General features: G+C 40.9%; 2 protein-coding genes across 2 annotated transcripts; both read right to left on the reverse strand.

Moving 5' to 3' along the window:
* Positions 1-1,478: 1,478 nt before the first annotated feature.
* On the reverse strand, positions 1,479-2,350 carry LOC106332518. Its single transcript, XM_013770986.1, has 3 exons — positions 2,228-2,350; positions 2,008-2,083; positions 1,479-1,912 (listed from the first exon to the last, which is right to left on the reverse strand). Exons 1-3 carry the CDS (start codon positions 2,237-2,239, stop codon positions 1,605-1,607), a joined length of 396 nt encoding a protein of 131 aa, XP_013626440.1. The 5' UTR covers positions 2,240-2,350; the 3' UTR covers positions 1,479-1,604.
* Positions 2,351-2,821: 471 nt separating this feature from the next.
* On the reverse strand, positions 2,822-8,855 carry LOC106329808. The gene is made up of 3 exons (XM_013768437.1): positions 7,865-8,855; positions 6,981-7,823; positions 2,822-6,915 (listed from the first exon to the last, which is right to left on the reverse strand). Exons 1-3 carry the CDS (start codon positions 8,853-8,855, stop codon positions 2,822-2,824), a joined length of 5,928 nt encoding a protein of 1,975 aa, XP_013623891.1.
* Between the last annotated feature and the right edge of the window lie 6,608 nt (positions 8,856-15,463).

Genomic DNA, 15,463 nt, shown 5'->3' on the forward strand with positions numbered 1-15,463 from the left:
ACTCTCACATTTACGAAAGCGAGATCCTTCTTTAATGGGCTTTACTATGGGCCTTTATTGAACTCTATTTGAGTTTTCTTATATAGGCCTTGGTTTTATTAAATGCTTACTCCTATCATATGAACCAACTCTCACGTTGGATATTTTTTGTTTAAAAAGGGTATTTTTATCTATTTGTTTTCATTTTTAGTGTATGTTCTGATTTGCTTGATCTCAGTTTCAGAAAAGTATGATTTCTATGAGAATGAGACAAAACATTCACTATCCAACGCCGTGCAAAGAAAGGTTTACGAAACTGACATAACTAATACAAGTTGAAGATTTTTAGTAATTGTTGTTATTTAATGAAAGTGACACCGAGATCATGCGATGGTAACATGCTATTCTATAGTATTACCACAAATTATACTAGTTTTTTATTTTGTGGGAATTCTAGATCTTGGACCAATTCTTCTTCTATACGCAGAATCATCTCAAAATGGCGGGAGTAATCCCGAGTTAAAATTTCAACGTTTCCCAGGCTTCACGTTCAACTTTATTGCATAGTTGTGCTTATTATTTTATTTTATTTTGTACTTAGTTATTTTTTGATTTATAGAGAACACGTAATAAAAAAAGTGAATATCCCATGTAGAATAGCCAATAACCTGACATCAAATATTTCACATATTTATCAATGGGATACTATACGAATAATTTATAAAAGGAATTGTTAATATTTCTAATAGTTTTATATAATGAAAACCTAGTCTATTTTAAAGTTATTATCAAGATTCGGTAAATTAGTTTTTAATAGATTGGTGTTCAACATTTTTTGACAATTGTGTATCATCGATATATATAATATATACGATATTTATATTAGTTTTGCAAGTTGACAAAAATAAATATTAGTTTTGCAAATTTTCTCAAGAAGACTTGGATTTTCTTGCGTCACTGGGTCAAGAAACGAAATGTCATCGTAAGCCTCATTCGACATGTGGGAACCCTCAAGTCAATATGTAGACTTTTGTATTTTCCTTCAAATTGTTTTTATTTTATTTTTTTGTAACTTAAAAATTGTTTATTTACTAAAGAAGACTTTCAGTCTTGACTCTTTCTTAGTCTCTTTATTAATTTATAGTATATCATTCGCAAATCGTTCGAAAATTTTCTAATAAACTAACTACAATTTGTTGGCCAAAAAAAGCTAACTACATATTATGTGGAAAATCTAGGTGTTAACAAATGATTTGAAATAACGACATAACTGTGTACAAATATATGTATCGCATTTGTATCCAGTTATGAACCGATTCACTCAACTAATCCCTCCCAACATATTTCATTTACTACTAGAGTACTAGCTAAAAACAAAGTAAGTATTTAACATAAGAAAAGGTCTTAAATGAATGAAACCGCGAGAAAAGATTATTGATTGCTGCATGACTAAAAGTGAAAAGTTAATAAAACGTCACTAAGCGCAATTTCATCAAACATAAGCTAACTGTTTTTATTGAATAGACTCATACGGGAAATGTAGATTACAATACCCAAAAATACACTCTTCCATCAAAATTAAGTGCAAATATAACTAATATTATCTGAAATAATTCTAGGAAAATTTACAAAATCACACAAGGCCCTGGTTCCTCCACCACAACTCTAGAATACCCGCATGGTGGACAATAAGCACTTGCATATGTAGCAGGATGGTATTGGTACTGGTTGCTCCAATAGGCAACCGGGTTGACAATAACCTCGGCTTGTTTCGGTTTCTCCGGTTCCTTTTTCTCAGGTGGTTTAACAACTTCTACCGAAACGATATCTGCGGTACAAATCTTCCTTAGCTTCTTTACGAGTTTTGGTACATCAACTTCTCCAACCACCGTCATTTTCCCGGTTTTGTCATCCATTGCTACCGAAGTAACCCCTAAAATATATATAAAAATCATGAAAATGCTTATTTTCCCAGTTTATTAAATGTTATTATCATAGTATTGTAAATGTTGAAATTTATAAAGATACCTGAACACTTAGAAACGGTCTTCCACGCTTTCTTCCTGATCGTTTCCTCGTGAACACTCAGTTGCAACACAGATTTCTGTCATTTTAAACCCGAGATCAGTATGGCTAATTGCATACTTTTTTATTTTAAGTATGATTGATGAGTTTCTATATATAATGATTACTCAACCATCAGTTAGACTAAATATAATTAATTATTTCAAGAGATGAAAGAGTGTACCTGCGCAGTCATGGCTCAAGAAAAAACTATAGAAGAGCTTCGGAAATTTCTGATATTTTTAAGAGAGAGACAGAGAGGAGAGATGATTTGAGACGTTGAAGCTTCTTGATGACAATTGCAGTTTCAAAGATTTCCCTATTATATAGAAATTTCACAGGAATTTACGAGGAATTTCATTAATATATGACTATAAAAAGTAAACGAGTCAATATCTATTAATTTTTTATTGTTGTAGGAATTATTTGAAAACTACGAGGCCGCGACGAAATCAAACGGAAAAATCGAAGAAGTGTCCACTACTCATAAGGCCGCGTGTACGACCAAGACACTGTTAGTTATTTTACGCTATTTGACTCTTCGGTCACGTAAGAACTTTTTTTTTTTTTTTTGGTAAAATGGTCACGTAAGAACTTCTTAAGCAAGTTCTCGTACGCCTTTGTAAGTTGTATAGATATCATTTCGAAACGAAAACTCAATCCCAATCAAAACTTAGATTGAAGTCACAATGGTTCTCTCTTATAAATTTTAAAAGTGTTGGCTTTTAATTTATTTTTTGTCCTTTTTTTTGAAACACAAATTGATTAATTAAGAAAGTTAGTTGGGAGCTATGAAAGCATCCTCAACCACCAAAGTACCAGCCACAATCAAAGCAGCCTTTGCTAAAGCATCTGCGATTACATTTCTTTCTCGAGGGATCCAAGAGAAAGATACCGAATCAAAGACTGAAACAAAAGAGTGTATGTCCGCGACCACACTGTAGAGTTCGATTGTCGTTACCCCTCCTGTCACTGCTTTTATCAGTTGCGACGAATCTGACTGGAAGGTCACCGCTTTCACGCCCAAGGTCACACATGTTTGAACTGCTTCTCTGAGAGCAAGCCCTTCCGCCATCAGTGGTGTAGCTACACGATTCACTGGTTTCTTGAAAGAGGAGTTTCCCGCATTTGAGAAGATGACCCATCCCAAACCCGCCTCGTTAGCCTCTGAAGACCACGCGGCATCAGTTCTTACCACCAGCGATCCCGGGCAAGGTGGAACTATTTCCAAAGGAGTCTGTCTCGAGCCAAGATTATCGTCTTTCTTAACTTCCACGCCCCATTCTCTTGCAAGTCTTATGGCGGTCGATAAGGTTTCCTCAGGAGAGGCTGAGTGGCCTTCAAACACAAAGTTATTCCGAGCTTTCCAAAGTGACCACAAGATCCACGGAACAAGCGATCCAGTAGTGATACCTGCAGGGGGAAGGCACTTGAGAGCGCAAAGGCTGTCCCAGCTAGACATCAAATCTATAGTTCTGCTGACATCCAGGGTCGTAGCAAGAGGGGCAAGGTGCCATACTCTTTGAGCAAAACGACAGTGGAATAGGAGATGAACAATAGATTCTGAACAGCTGCAGCGTTTACAGAGAGGGTCTATCGGTACCTGTCTCTCAACGAGTCTTTCGCCCACAGGGATTGCTCCTCTAAGTAATTTCCAAGAGAAGAGCTTGACCTTTGGCGCGCATGGAAGATTCCAAACGCTATTCTTCCACTTGAATCCACCTGCAATGGCCACGCCCGCCATGTTATCCTCTTTGTTAACTGCAGTATAGTATCCAGATTTTGTTGTATACTCTCCAGATTTTGTGCCTAACCAGACGAGCTTATCCGGAGTCCCGGTAAGGCTTGGTTTGATGCTCGTGATACTGTTTTCATAGGCTGGGAGTAGTAGTTGAATTTTAGCAACATCCCAGTCCTTTGTTGTATGGTCTATAAGGTCAGCGACCGAAAGCTTCACGTGCGCCTCATTCGGAGGTCCCATGGGTCTCTCTTGACTGGTCAGGCTCAGCCAGGGGTCATCCCAGAGGTTTATCGACTCTCCATTTCCAACCAGCCACCCCAGATTCTGTAGTAAAAGGTCCCTGCCCAATAGCACGCTTCTCCACCCATGCGACATTGTAGATGAAGGAGTAGTGTTCAGAATATCGCTCCCCGGGCCATACTTCCCAAAGAGAACCTTCCCTAGCAAGCAATCTGGCTTCTGGTATAATCTCCACCCAATCTTGGCCAGCATAGCAACATTGAACTCTTGGAAGTCTCGGAGGCCTAAACCACCTGCCGCTTTTGGCTTTGCCATACTTTCCCAAGACACCCACTCCATCTTCCTCTCATTTTCATTGTGATCCCACCAGTACCGTGTCACCGCGGATTGAATTCTTTTACATAGGGAAACCGGCATCATGAAGCTGGACATCGGATAAGAAGGGATTGCAGAGAGCACACTCTGAAGCATTACCAGCTTTCCCGCCGCTGAGAGGTATCGGTTTTTCCAGCTCCGTGCTTTTTGCTTTATCCTGTCAACGACCGAGGAGAAGAGATCTTTTTTACGACGTCCGAACAGCTCGGGTAGTCCCAAATATTTTCCAGCTCCTCCCTCTTTTTCAATTTGCAGTTGAGCTTTGACCATAATCTTTAGGCTCGCCGGGGCTTTCTTGGAGAAGGTGATGGCTGATTTTTCCTTGCTGATGCACTGTCCCGAAGCTTGCTCGTAGTCACTCAAGATGGTTTTTAGAGATGCACAATTCTCCTTATCAGCTTGGAGGAAGAACATTGTATCGTCCGCGAAGAAGATGTGAGACAGGCGGGGGCTGCCCCGAGCAACTTGCAGACCCTGGAGAGAGCCTTCTTCTTGCGCTCTGTTGCATAATCCCGAGAGGACTTCGCTACACATGATGAATATGTAGGGAGAAAGAGGGTCACCTTGGCGGAGACCTCTACTCGGTACTACCTTCCCTCTAGGCAAGCCGTTAATGAGGAAGGAGTATGTAACAGATGTGATACATTGCATAATGCATCTAATCCAATCTCGGTGGAATCCCAGCCGAGCAAATACAAGCGAGATAAACTCCCATTCGAGCCGGTCATATGCCTTGCTCATGTCCGTCTTTACCGCCATCGCACACCGCTGCTCCGCTTTGGAGGTTTTGAGGTAGTGGAGGACCTCATGCGTGATGAGAACGTTGTCTCCTATGGCCCTTCCTGGTACGAAGGCGGATTGGTTCTCCGAGATCAGTTTATCCATCAGTGGTTGAAGCCTCCTAGTTAGGATCTTAGAGAAGATCTTGTAATAAACATTACACAGGGCTATCAGTCGGTAGTCCGAGACTTTCTGCGGTTGGGAGATCTTCGGAATGAGCCGTATGTGTGTGCTGTTTATCCCCTCGGGCAATGGCTCTCCCGCGAAGAATCCTTGCACCTCCCTTATAATATCAGGCCCTATCTCATTCCAATGAGTATGGAAGAATCCCGCCGAGAACCCGTCCGGGCCTGGTGCCTTTCCAGCATTGATCGCAAATAAGGCTTCTCTGATCTCGCTTGCTGTCGGAACATCAATGAGAGCTATGTTTTCCTCCTCAGAGACAATAGGGTTGAGGGCCCGGCGTACTGTTTCTTCCCTATCTCCCGGGTGTGATTCAAACAGCGTTTGGAAATAGTTGCCTATCACCTCCACAATCTCCTCTTCTTTGTGGACCATCTGCCCCTCTTCGTTTTCAAGGACTGAGAAGCCATTAGCTCTTTTCCGGCTTTTAGTTATAGCATGGAAGAAGCCGGTATTACGATCTCCTAGCTTGAGCCACAGGAGTCTACTCCGCTGTTTCCAGTACTCCTCTTCAGCTAAGTAGGCCGCATTGAGCTTCTCGGAGATCGTTTGGATCAGGACGGTATCATTTGCTGGGCTGGAGAGAGCCGCATCAAGCTCTCGTTTCTGCTGCTCTATAATTCTCTGGCTATTGCGTTGTTGCGTTTTGTTCCACTCTGAGATCGCACTTCGGGTTGAGCTGAGTTTCTCGCTGACTGAGGTGTTGACCGAAGCGCGCCATGAATCAGATATCACTTTCTTCGCTTCTTCATCGTTGCACAGTCTGCGATCATAGCGGAACATGCCCCTCCTCCTCCTGTTTCCTCTATCAAAAAAGGATATAAGGGGTTTATGATCAGAGCTCTCGAAGCCGAGATATTCGCACCGAGCCGTCGGGTAACATTCCGCCCATTGGGTGTTAGAAACTGCTCTGTCCAACCTGCACCGTACAAGGTGATCTCCTCGCTTTCCTCGCCATGACAGGAAGTCTCCTGAGTGTTGGAGATCAAACAGATCCCCCTCCGAAAAGAAAGTACGGAGGTCAGAGTAAGATCCCTCTGTTCTTTCCGTTCCACCATCTTTTTCTGCGCCATTTATAAGGTCATTGAAATCACCGGTTACGAACCAAGGTTCATCCCTTCCTACAGCTTCTGTAACCAGATGGTCCCATAATAAATTCTGTTGATTTCTGTCGGTGCTACCATGGACAAAAGAAGAGTAGAAAGACTTTCCTTCAAAAGCTACAATTGTGTCTATTACATGGGCATTTGATTCTAGAATTTGGAGATTCAACTCTTGTTTCCAGAAGAGTCCTAACCCTCCTGCTCCATGACCCGTTGGAGAGACCAGGTGGTGACAATCATACTTCAGGCGGAGATGCTCGAGCTTTTTCAGTACCACTTCATCGGGATTTTTCGATTCCATTATGAAGATAATATCAGGATCATACTTCTTTGATATCTCTCCTAGGCGTCGAACTGTCCGGGGATTCCCCAACCCTAGACAGTTCCAACTAGCAATCGCTAAGGAGCGAGGCTGGATGGAATCCGAAAATCCATCCGACGTCGCGTAGACTTTGGTATTAAGTTGACCAAGGGAGTATTTTCCGAGGCTGTGGGCTGTCGTTCCTGCTGTGCACCTGCTCGAGAGGTTCCTCCTGTCTTCGCTCTACCTGTCTTTTTCTTTATTGTTGTTGTACCCTCTGAGTCTGCAGTGATCTTCCGGCGAATTGGAGAAGGCTTTTGTGTAACCTTTCTCTTACTTGCTATTACTCTTGTTTTGGAACTAGGATTTTCCCTTGTATTATTCCTTGGGCCAGGAGGGCGGCCTGGCTTCCTCTTAGTCGGCTCTGGCTCCGGTACAACCCGTGTCTCCGCATTCTCAAGGTTTAAAGGTCCTAGCCGCAGGGGGGCTGGAACTCTTTCAGTTGTTGTCACTGTCTGGATTTCGCTCCTCTCGTTGCTGAGCTGGCCTAGCTCCAAGGGAGGGGGGCCTAGTCGAAGAGTTGCTGGTAGTCTTTCCAGGTCGTCTGTGCTGAGATCTGCGGAAGATTTCCTTCTATCAGTAGAGTGGGACTGGGGAGCCGGTCCTAATCTCTGGGAGGCTGAGAGGCGCTCCGGAGTGGCATTGGCTGGGGTATTGTCCTTGCTGATCGTATTGTTAGATGCTTGCAGCATATGGAGGGCAGCTTCTTCTAGCTCACCTCTCTCCTCAGCCTGTCTCACCCTTTCAATTCTTGCCTCTCTTTCTGTCGGGTCAGCGGCTCTAGTATACTGTAACATGACGTCCCTAACTTCGCCTATAGCCGCTTGTAGGGCAGCATGCGGTACTGAGTTCAGATCGTTTTCATTTTCCGGGGGATTCCCCCCTTTGGCTGGTCTGCTCAGCTGCTTGGAAACACTAGATCCTGTATCTTTTGTATCTATTCCTTTCCTAGGAACCTCCCGATAGTAGCTTCTGTTCGGGGGGGAGGGAGGTAACGCTGGCTTTCAGAAGCTCGATAAGAATGTGTGGATCTGTCACCTGCTCCTCTGGCTCTCTCCCTAGCCTGATTCGACCGGCGATATGAGCTCCTTTCTTGCCAGGTTTTTGGTTGATCTTTATATGCTCTGTGGTGCAGCGTTTCTCTTAAGTCCTTCGTAGGTCTTTTTTCAAAGTTTTGTCTCTGGTTAGAGGCTGAGAACTGGAAAGGGGCTGTACTTCGCTGGCCTCTTTCTCTGTGGCTAGGCTCATTATGAGCTGAAGCGAGGGAAGCTTCTCTGGCTGAGCCCGCTTCCTGGCCTGAGTGGCTGACTGGTTTGCTTCTAGTTTCCTTTTGGGACGTCTTCAGAGCTCTTGCTTCTGCCCTAGCCACTAGGCATTCTTTTAGTTCATGGTCAAGTCGATGGCATTTGGTGCAGTGCTTATCCAAGCGCTCATACACCAGAGTAGTAATAACCTCGTCTCCGTTTGGATACTCCACGACAGATTCTTTGATTAATGGGAGCAGGCCATCGATGTGGACTCTCATTCTAGCGGTAAGGGGAGTGATTTCAGCCTTCTCGTACATCCCGATATCTGCCCCTATACATCTAAGGGTAGGTTCTGTCCAAAGATGAACAGGGAGTCCTTGAACCTTAATCCAAAAAGGAATAAGGGAAGGGAAGCTGGGGGAAACCGTAGGTTCCCAGCACTGCAAAATGATCATCCATCTTGCATGGTGGTATGGGTGCTGCTCTAATACCGCTAGCAGATCAGATTCTCGTTCAAACTGGAATTGAAATAGTCCATTGCCTAGATCAGCTCCAACCGGCTTGAACTCTGTTTTCCAGTGCTCCGTGAAAAAGGGTATTAACGACCAGACTTTCTGTGCTGTCTTGTTTGTTACTCTACCGATAAGGGTGAGTGAATGTTTGCGAAGTAATTCCGAGTTGTCTGGGAGGGGAACCCTCACACGAGCAGAGCGAGATGGTTGTTGAGACCCTAGGTCTAGCCCCTTCCCTTTTTCTGCAGAGGAGATCCGACGGTGCGCCATGGCTTATAGGAAGGATAGTCTTGATGCGAACCGTAGATATCGCTTAGGGGAATCCCCCGAAGTCAACACCACACACACTTGACCGGGAAGTTCTGGTTAGGAAGAGGGTTAACTGAGGTTGCCTCTAGAAAGCTTTTTGTAAGCCTGATAAGAACGAAGTACCGGGAATCCCCAGTGGAATTTGTGAAGGAGATAGGCTGGGATCCTTCAGGAAGTTCTTTGTAGTCCCTTTGGACAGAGGGTTTGAGCGCTTAGTGCTGATGGTCCTTCCTGCTTCATTGTCGGTTTGGAGTGAGTTCCGTCGTCGGTGAGGAGTCTGATGGCGGAGGTAGTCGGACCTGTCGACCGGAGTCGCAGGTGGAACCCGGCGATGGACCGTCAGAAGCTTTAATGGACCAAAGGATACTTCTAAAAGAGGGAATTTTTTGAATTGGCAGAAAGATATCTCAGGTCCTGCACCAATCAGAAGGGAGTGACCGCTGGATCTTAGGCTGGGGGACCGGTGGGACCGTAAGCTAAAGACTTATCTCGCACGCTGTGCCTGGGAGAGAAAATATAACAGACTTATCTCGCACGCTATCCTTAGATTGCTTTTTAATCATAAGAAAACATAAATCCGGAGCATACTACTCAGACCCAATATCATCACTTAGATTTTTGTTTTAGAATGTTTTCTATGTGTTCTGAAAAGAAAAAATACCGAGTCTTTTATTTTCTAAATGATTAAAGACCAAATTTTTATAAAGAAACATAACCAATAACAAATTTTGTTGGAGACCCTGTATACCCAAAATCGGAATACATTTAGGTACGTTCGTAGAGTGCGAAAGTGGTCGTTTATATTTTAGAATGTTATCCTTTTCTTTTGTTTTTTATGCAACTTAATATACTAATTATATTCTTTTTTAGGAGGTTTAGGTCGAAATCCATAATCCTTCAAACCCAATACCATAACATGTAATGTTAGTTTTGTCTCAGCAATAATTTGAATTGGGACCTCTAAGACAATGTTCAGAATCCTTAGTTGAGTTAATGACCTCTTGTCTTAATATACTAATTATTAAGTGTTGAAACCTTTGCTTTCAACTTAGTCACTAATATAGATTATATATTTTTGTTTTATGTGGTCTTGTTGAAATTGATTTCTAGTCATTCCATTTGGTGAAATGTTTTAATCGTAACTAGGTTTGAACTACATTATAATATTATATGATGAGATCTTAGTTCAAAAAAAAAGAAAAGAAGATGAGATCATGGTGTTTTAGATAATTGATTTCATGTCTTTGCGTTTTGAGTCTTAAGGTCGATCGTTTGAATCTGATTCCATAACCTCGCATTGAATGATCTTAGGCTTTCATCCTTATCATTCAGAAACCAACTCTTAGCTTGTTAGAACATCCACCTCACAACATTTTCAAACAAAAACACAAAGGCAGAGTCCTCCTTCTATGTGTTTGACCCAATTGTAAGCCTCCTGGATCATTTAACGACCATAGTCACTCCATCACCGATAAAGTCTATGATATTAACTATAGGTATCTATAATAATAAAGGAGACTTACCATTCTTCTCATGCGTCCACGTCATATAGAAGGAGGGGGCAAATGATGACAGGTCAGCCTCTCTTTTTCCTTTTGTTTCTGATGCTTACGGACTCAACATTCTCCAATTGTGGCCTATCAAACATTTGGCCCATTGATCGTTTGTTTAATAAAATCAGACCTGGTCCAGATTTCTCCTTACTATCTTTTGTGGGCGTGGGTCCCGACTCAAGAAGCGTTCTTTTGTTCGGCGTCATCCTCTTCATAACCCTAATATCAATTTTTTTGGCAGAGAGAAGGTTAGAGTAACAGCTGCAAATCACTTTTAAGTGCACACCATTAATTTCACATTCAATTTCAGTAAACCCGAGAACCCACTACTTCTCATTACCGTCCTCTTCAGCTTCTTTGCAATCTCATACCTATAAAAAAGCATCTGTGGTGCCATGGTTTTTACATATTCTTTTCTTTTCCACTCAACATACAGAGACGAACCTTGAAGAACAATGGCGACTTCCAAGATACCACTTTCCGAATTGAAGCCCAGACGTTGCAGTCGAACCGTTGTCTCACGCTTCTTCGTTTTGGGAAGCTATAAATGTGAAGAAAGGTGAACTTACATCGACATGCTGCTTTTGTATGATAAGTTAGTATTTCACTGATTTTGTTTTGTTATTGTTGTTACTTTGTTTCCTTTCTTATCTATCTATAATAATAAATGAGACTTACCATTCTTCTCATGCGTCCACGTCATATGGAAGGAGGGGGCAAATGATGACACGTCAGCCTCTCTTTTTCCTTTTGTTTTTGATGCTTACGGACTCAACATTCTCCAATTGTGGCCTATCAAACATTTTGCCCATTGATCGTTTGTTTAATAAAATCAGAACTGGTCCAGTTTCTCCTTACTATCTTTTGTGGGCATGGGCCCCGACTCAAGAAGCGTTCTTTTGTTCTACGTCATCCTCTTCATAACCCTAATATCAATTTTTTTGGCAGAAAGAAGGTTAGAGTAACGGCTGCAAATCACTTTTAAGTGCACACCATTAATTTCACATTCAATTTCAGTAAACCCGAGAACCCACTACTTCTCATTACCGTCCTCTTCAGCTTCTTCGCAATCTCATACCTATAAAAAGGCATCTGCGGTGCCATGGTTTTTACAGATTCTTTTCTTTTCCACTCAACATACAGAGACGAACCTTGAAGAACAATGGTGACTTCCAAGATACCACTTTCCGAATTGAAGCCCGGGCATTGCAGTCGAACCGTTGTCTCACGCTTCTTCGTTTTGGGAAGCTATAAATGTGAAGAAAGGTGAACTTACATCGACATGCTGCTTTTGTATGATAAGTTAGTATTTCACTGATTTTGTTTTATTATTGTTGTTACTTTGTTTCCTTTCTTATCTATCTATAATAATAAAGGAGACTTACCATTCTTCTCATGCGTCCACGTCATATGGAAGGAGGGGGCAAATGATGACACGTCAGCCTCTCTTTTTCCTTTTGTTTCTGATGTTTACGGACTCAACATTCTCCAATTGTGGCCTATCAAACATTTGGCCCATTGATCGTTTGTTTAATAAAATCAGACCTGGTCCAGATTTCTCCTTACTATCTTTTGTGGGCGTGGGCCCCGACTCAAGAAGCGTTCTTTTGTTCTACGTCATCCTCTTCATAACCCTAATATCAATTTTTTTGGCAGAGAGAAGGTTAGAGTAACGGCTGCAAATTACTTTTAAGTGCACACCATTAATTTCACATTCAATTTCAGTAAACCCGAGAACCCACTACTTCTCATTACCGTTCTCTTCAGCTTCTTCGCAATCTCATACCTATAAAAAAGCATCTGCGGTGCCATGGTTTTTACATATTCTTTTCTTTTCCACTCAACATACAGAGACGAACCTTGAAGAACAATGGCGACTTCCAAGATACCACTTTCCGAATTGAAGCCCGGGCATTGCAGTCGAACCGTTGTCTCACGCTTCTCTGTTTTGGGAAGCTATAAATGTGAAGAAAGGTGAACTTCCATCGACATGCTGCTTTTGTATGATAAGTTAGTATTTCACTGATTTTGTTTTGTTATTGTTGTTACTTTGTTTCCTTTCTTATGGGTCTCATTTTCACATAATCTCTTCTTGCCTACAGGCATTTTTCATCCAAGCCTCAGTAACGGTCCATCGCCTAAACACATTGAGACAAGCTCTTAGGGAGTGAGCTATATATGAGCTTAGTGGGGTTTGATGTGAACAGAAGCAACAACGATTTCAAGCTTTTAGATTCAATCGTTGCGATCCGACTCCACGAGTTCACTAAATTGGTCAAAGTCCATGATGCTGCTAATCACATCCCAACTGAGATGTTCATGTTCCGTGAGCTCGAGCAAGTGATTGCGTTGACAAATACAAATGTCGAGTTGCAGGTACATCTTTCTATTTTTTAGCTTCTGTTCTCAGTAGTTGAATATTTAGACATCTCATGCCAGCGACCTATTCTCTTTCAGACATCATTGGTGAGATTTGCGAGACCATGACAACATACGATGATCAAAGCCATACGACTCAATGTGTGATGGTGAACATCCGAGTTGATAAGTAATATCTTTGGACACAGACTATTGAATATTTTTCATGTATTTTAATCACCACTCCTGCTAAGCTATATATATAAACTACGTACTTCCTGAGCAGGGACATGATTGTCTGCTTAAGCGTTTTTGACAGCCTTACTGAACTCCTTCACAAGAGACTAGAAATTGGTGTCTGCCAGCCTAGAGTGATGATGTGATCAGCAACAACCCCAAGTTTGTAGGAGGTAAATGTTCTTGAAAGACAAGCAGATATTTTCACAAACTTAAGTTTCTCAAGAAGGCCTCTCACTTCCTGAATGCAAATTCTTGGACACACTTTTATTTTGACAAATATGTGGTGGCAAGTTAGAGTTTATTTGATGAAGAACCTTGAATGTAATGCATTAGATAGAACATGTTCACACATAGGAGTATAGGACCTTCTTCCTCAAGTTCTGCTTTCATCCCACTTCCACATTGTGTGCCACAGCCGGTGGTGACTCCACCAGTGTGACACAGTAAGGTGGTGTCAAGGAGCCGGAGACTGTTTCATTAGCGGAGTTGACGACCTACTTTCTGGAGTCGCCACCACAAGTATGTTTTCTTAATTATCACCTTCTCAATTTTTCTCATACTTGGAATATTAAACTCATGAACCTCATTCACAGGCAGGTTATTGAGTTTCTATACACAACCAAAGTTTTATAGGAACTACAAACAGATGGTGCTACATCTCATGTGCCAAGTGTTTCAGAAAACTACAGCGTAAAATTTCCTAACACAAGTGATGTTAATGTTCTCAGGTTCTCTCCTTAAGCATATATCGTAAACCTCTTAATATCACATAAGTCCTTTAATTATTTGAAACTCACTACTTTCTTTGAATTGAAACATTGATGCTTTATAAGGTGCAGCGGGTGAAGATTCGGCTGTATTGTAGCATCTGACGCAGCTATGACTAATGTGACAAACGTCAGGGCTGTAGAGGTTCCTCATCTAATGGTTTGTAATCTAACCATAATATAAGCATATACTATACTGTTTCATGTTATTTAGGATTTACTGATGTGTGCTTTGATGAACTTCAGGGACAAGGTGAGGAGCAAGACCCAAGGAACCCATCCAAAAAAACCTGGACTTAGTTTCCTGCATTGAGCACATATCCATCGGTTTCTTCCATGCATTGGTTAATTGAACTCACTTTATGTTTTCCAAATAAGGGTTAAGACACTTAGTCCACCATCTAATTCAAGATTTCTCTCCCTTTTGGTTCGGTTACTTAGTAAACATTTGGAGTTGTTAATTTTACATATATATATATCTATATGCAAGCACTCTTACCAAATCCACACTCGATATGAAAACAAAATTAAAAAATCCATTTACATTATATTTTCGTCATGTTTAGTCAAAAAGACGATCACCTAACACAAAAACTTTTGTAACATACGAGAATCAACTTAACACAAAAAAACTATTGTAACATACTGAGAAGTGAGAATCATACCACTCATACTTCAGTAATTTACATATAAAGGAAATCAAGTCTCTTCGTAGCCTAACTCTATTTTTCTTTAATGTAAGACTCTAGATTCGTTTAGAACGACAAAGACTAGACGATAAAGACTAGAGATTACTCTCTTCTCACTTACTAAACGATAAAGACTTTAGACATTACTCTCTTTTCACTTACTGCTACTCATTTTTCCTAGAGGATCCACATTTTTTGACTTAGACATTACTCTCTTCTCAAAAAGAATACGATGAAAACCTAGTCTATTTTAAAGTTATTATCAAGATTCGGTAAATTAGTTTTTAATAGATTGGTGTTCAACATTTTTTGACAATTGTGTATCATCGATATATATAATATATACGATATTTATATTAGTTTTGCAAGTTGACAAAAATAAATATTAGTTTTGCAAATTTTCTCAAGAAGACTTGGATTTTCTTGCGTCACTGGGTCAAGAAACGAAATGTCATCGTAAGCCTCATTCGACATGTGGGAACCCTCAAGTCAATATGTAGACTTTTGTATTTTCCTTCAAATTGTTTTTATTTTATTTTTTTGTAACTTAAAAATTGTTTATTTACTAAAGAAGACTTTCAGTCTTGACTCTTTCTTAGTCTCTTTATTAATTTATAGTATATCATTCGCAAATCGTTCGAAAATTTTCTAATAAACTAACTACAATTTGTTGGCCAAAAAAAGCTAACTACATATTATGTGGAAAATCTAGGTGTTAACAAATGATTTGAAATAACGACATAACTGTGTACAAATATATGTATCGCATTTGTATCCAGTTATGAACCGATTCATTCAACTAATCCCTCCCAGCATATTTCATTTACTACTAGAGTACTAGCTAAAAACAAAGTAAGTATTTAACATAAGAAAAGGTCTTAAATGAATGAAACCGCGAGAAAAGATTATTGATTACTGCATGATTAAAAGTGAAAAGTTAATAAAACGTCACTAAGCTCAAC

The sequence above is a fragment of the Brassica oleracea genome, chromosome C3 (assembly GCF_000695525.1).
Source record: "Brassica oleracea var. oleracea cultivar TO1000 chromosome C3, BOL, whole genome shotgun sequence".
Taxonomy (NCBI): domain Eukaryota; kingdom Viridiplantae; phylum Streptophyta; class Magnoliopsida; order Brassicales; family Brassicaceae; genus Brassica; species Brassica oleracea.

Bases quoted from the DNA above. Each gene is read 5' to 3' on its own strand.
- LOC106332518 (XM_013770986.1), bottom strand. The intron at 1,913-2,007 runs GTATCTTTATAA...TATATATTTTAG, and splicing joins GACCGTTTCTAAGTGTTCAG to GGGTTACTTCGGTAGCAATG.
- LOC106329808 (XM_013768437.1), bottom strand. From the start codon at position 8,855: ATGGCGCACCGTCGGATCTCCTCTGCAGAAAAAGGGAAGGGGCTAGAC. The intron at 7,824-7,864 runs GTGACAGATCCA...TCTGAAAGCCAG, and splicing joins GGAGAGAGCCAGAGGAGCAG to CGTTACCTCCCTCCCCCCCG. The intron at 6,916-6,980 runs GTGCACAGCAGG...TTAATACCAAAG, and splicing joins AGGAGGAACCTCTCGAGCAG to TCTACGCGACGTCGGATGGA.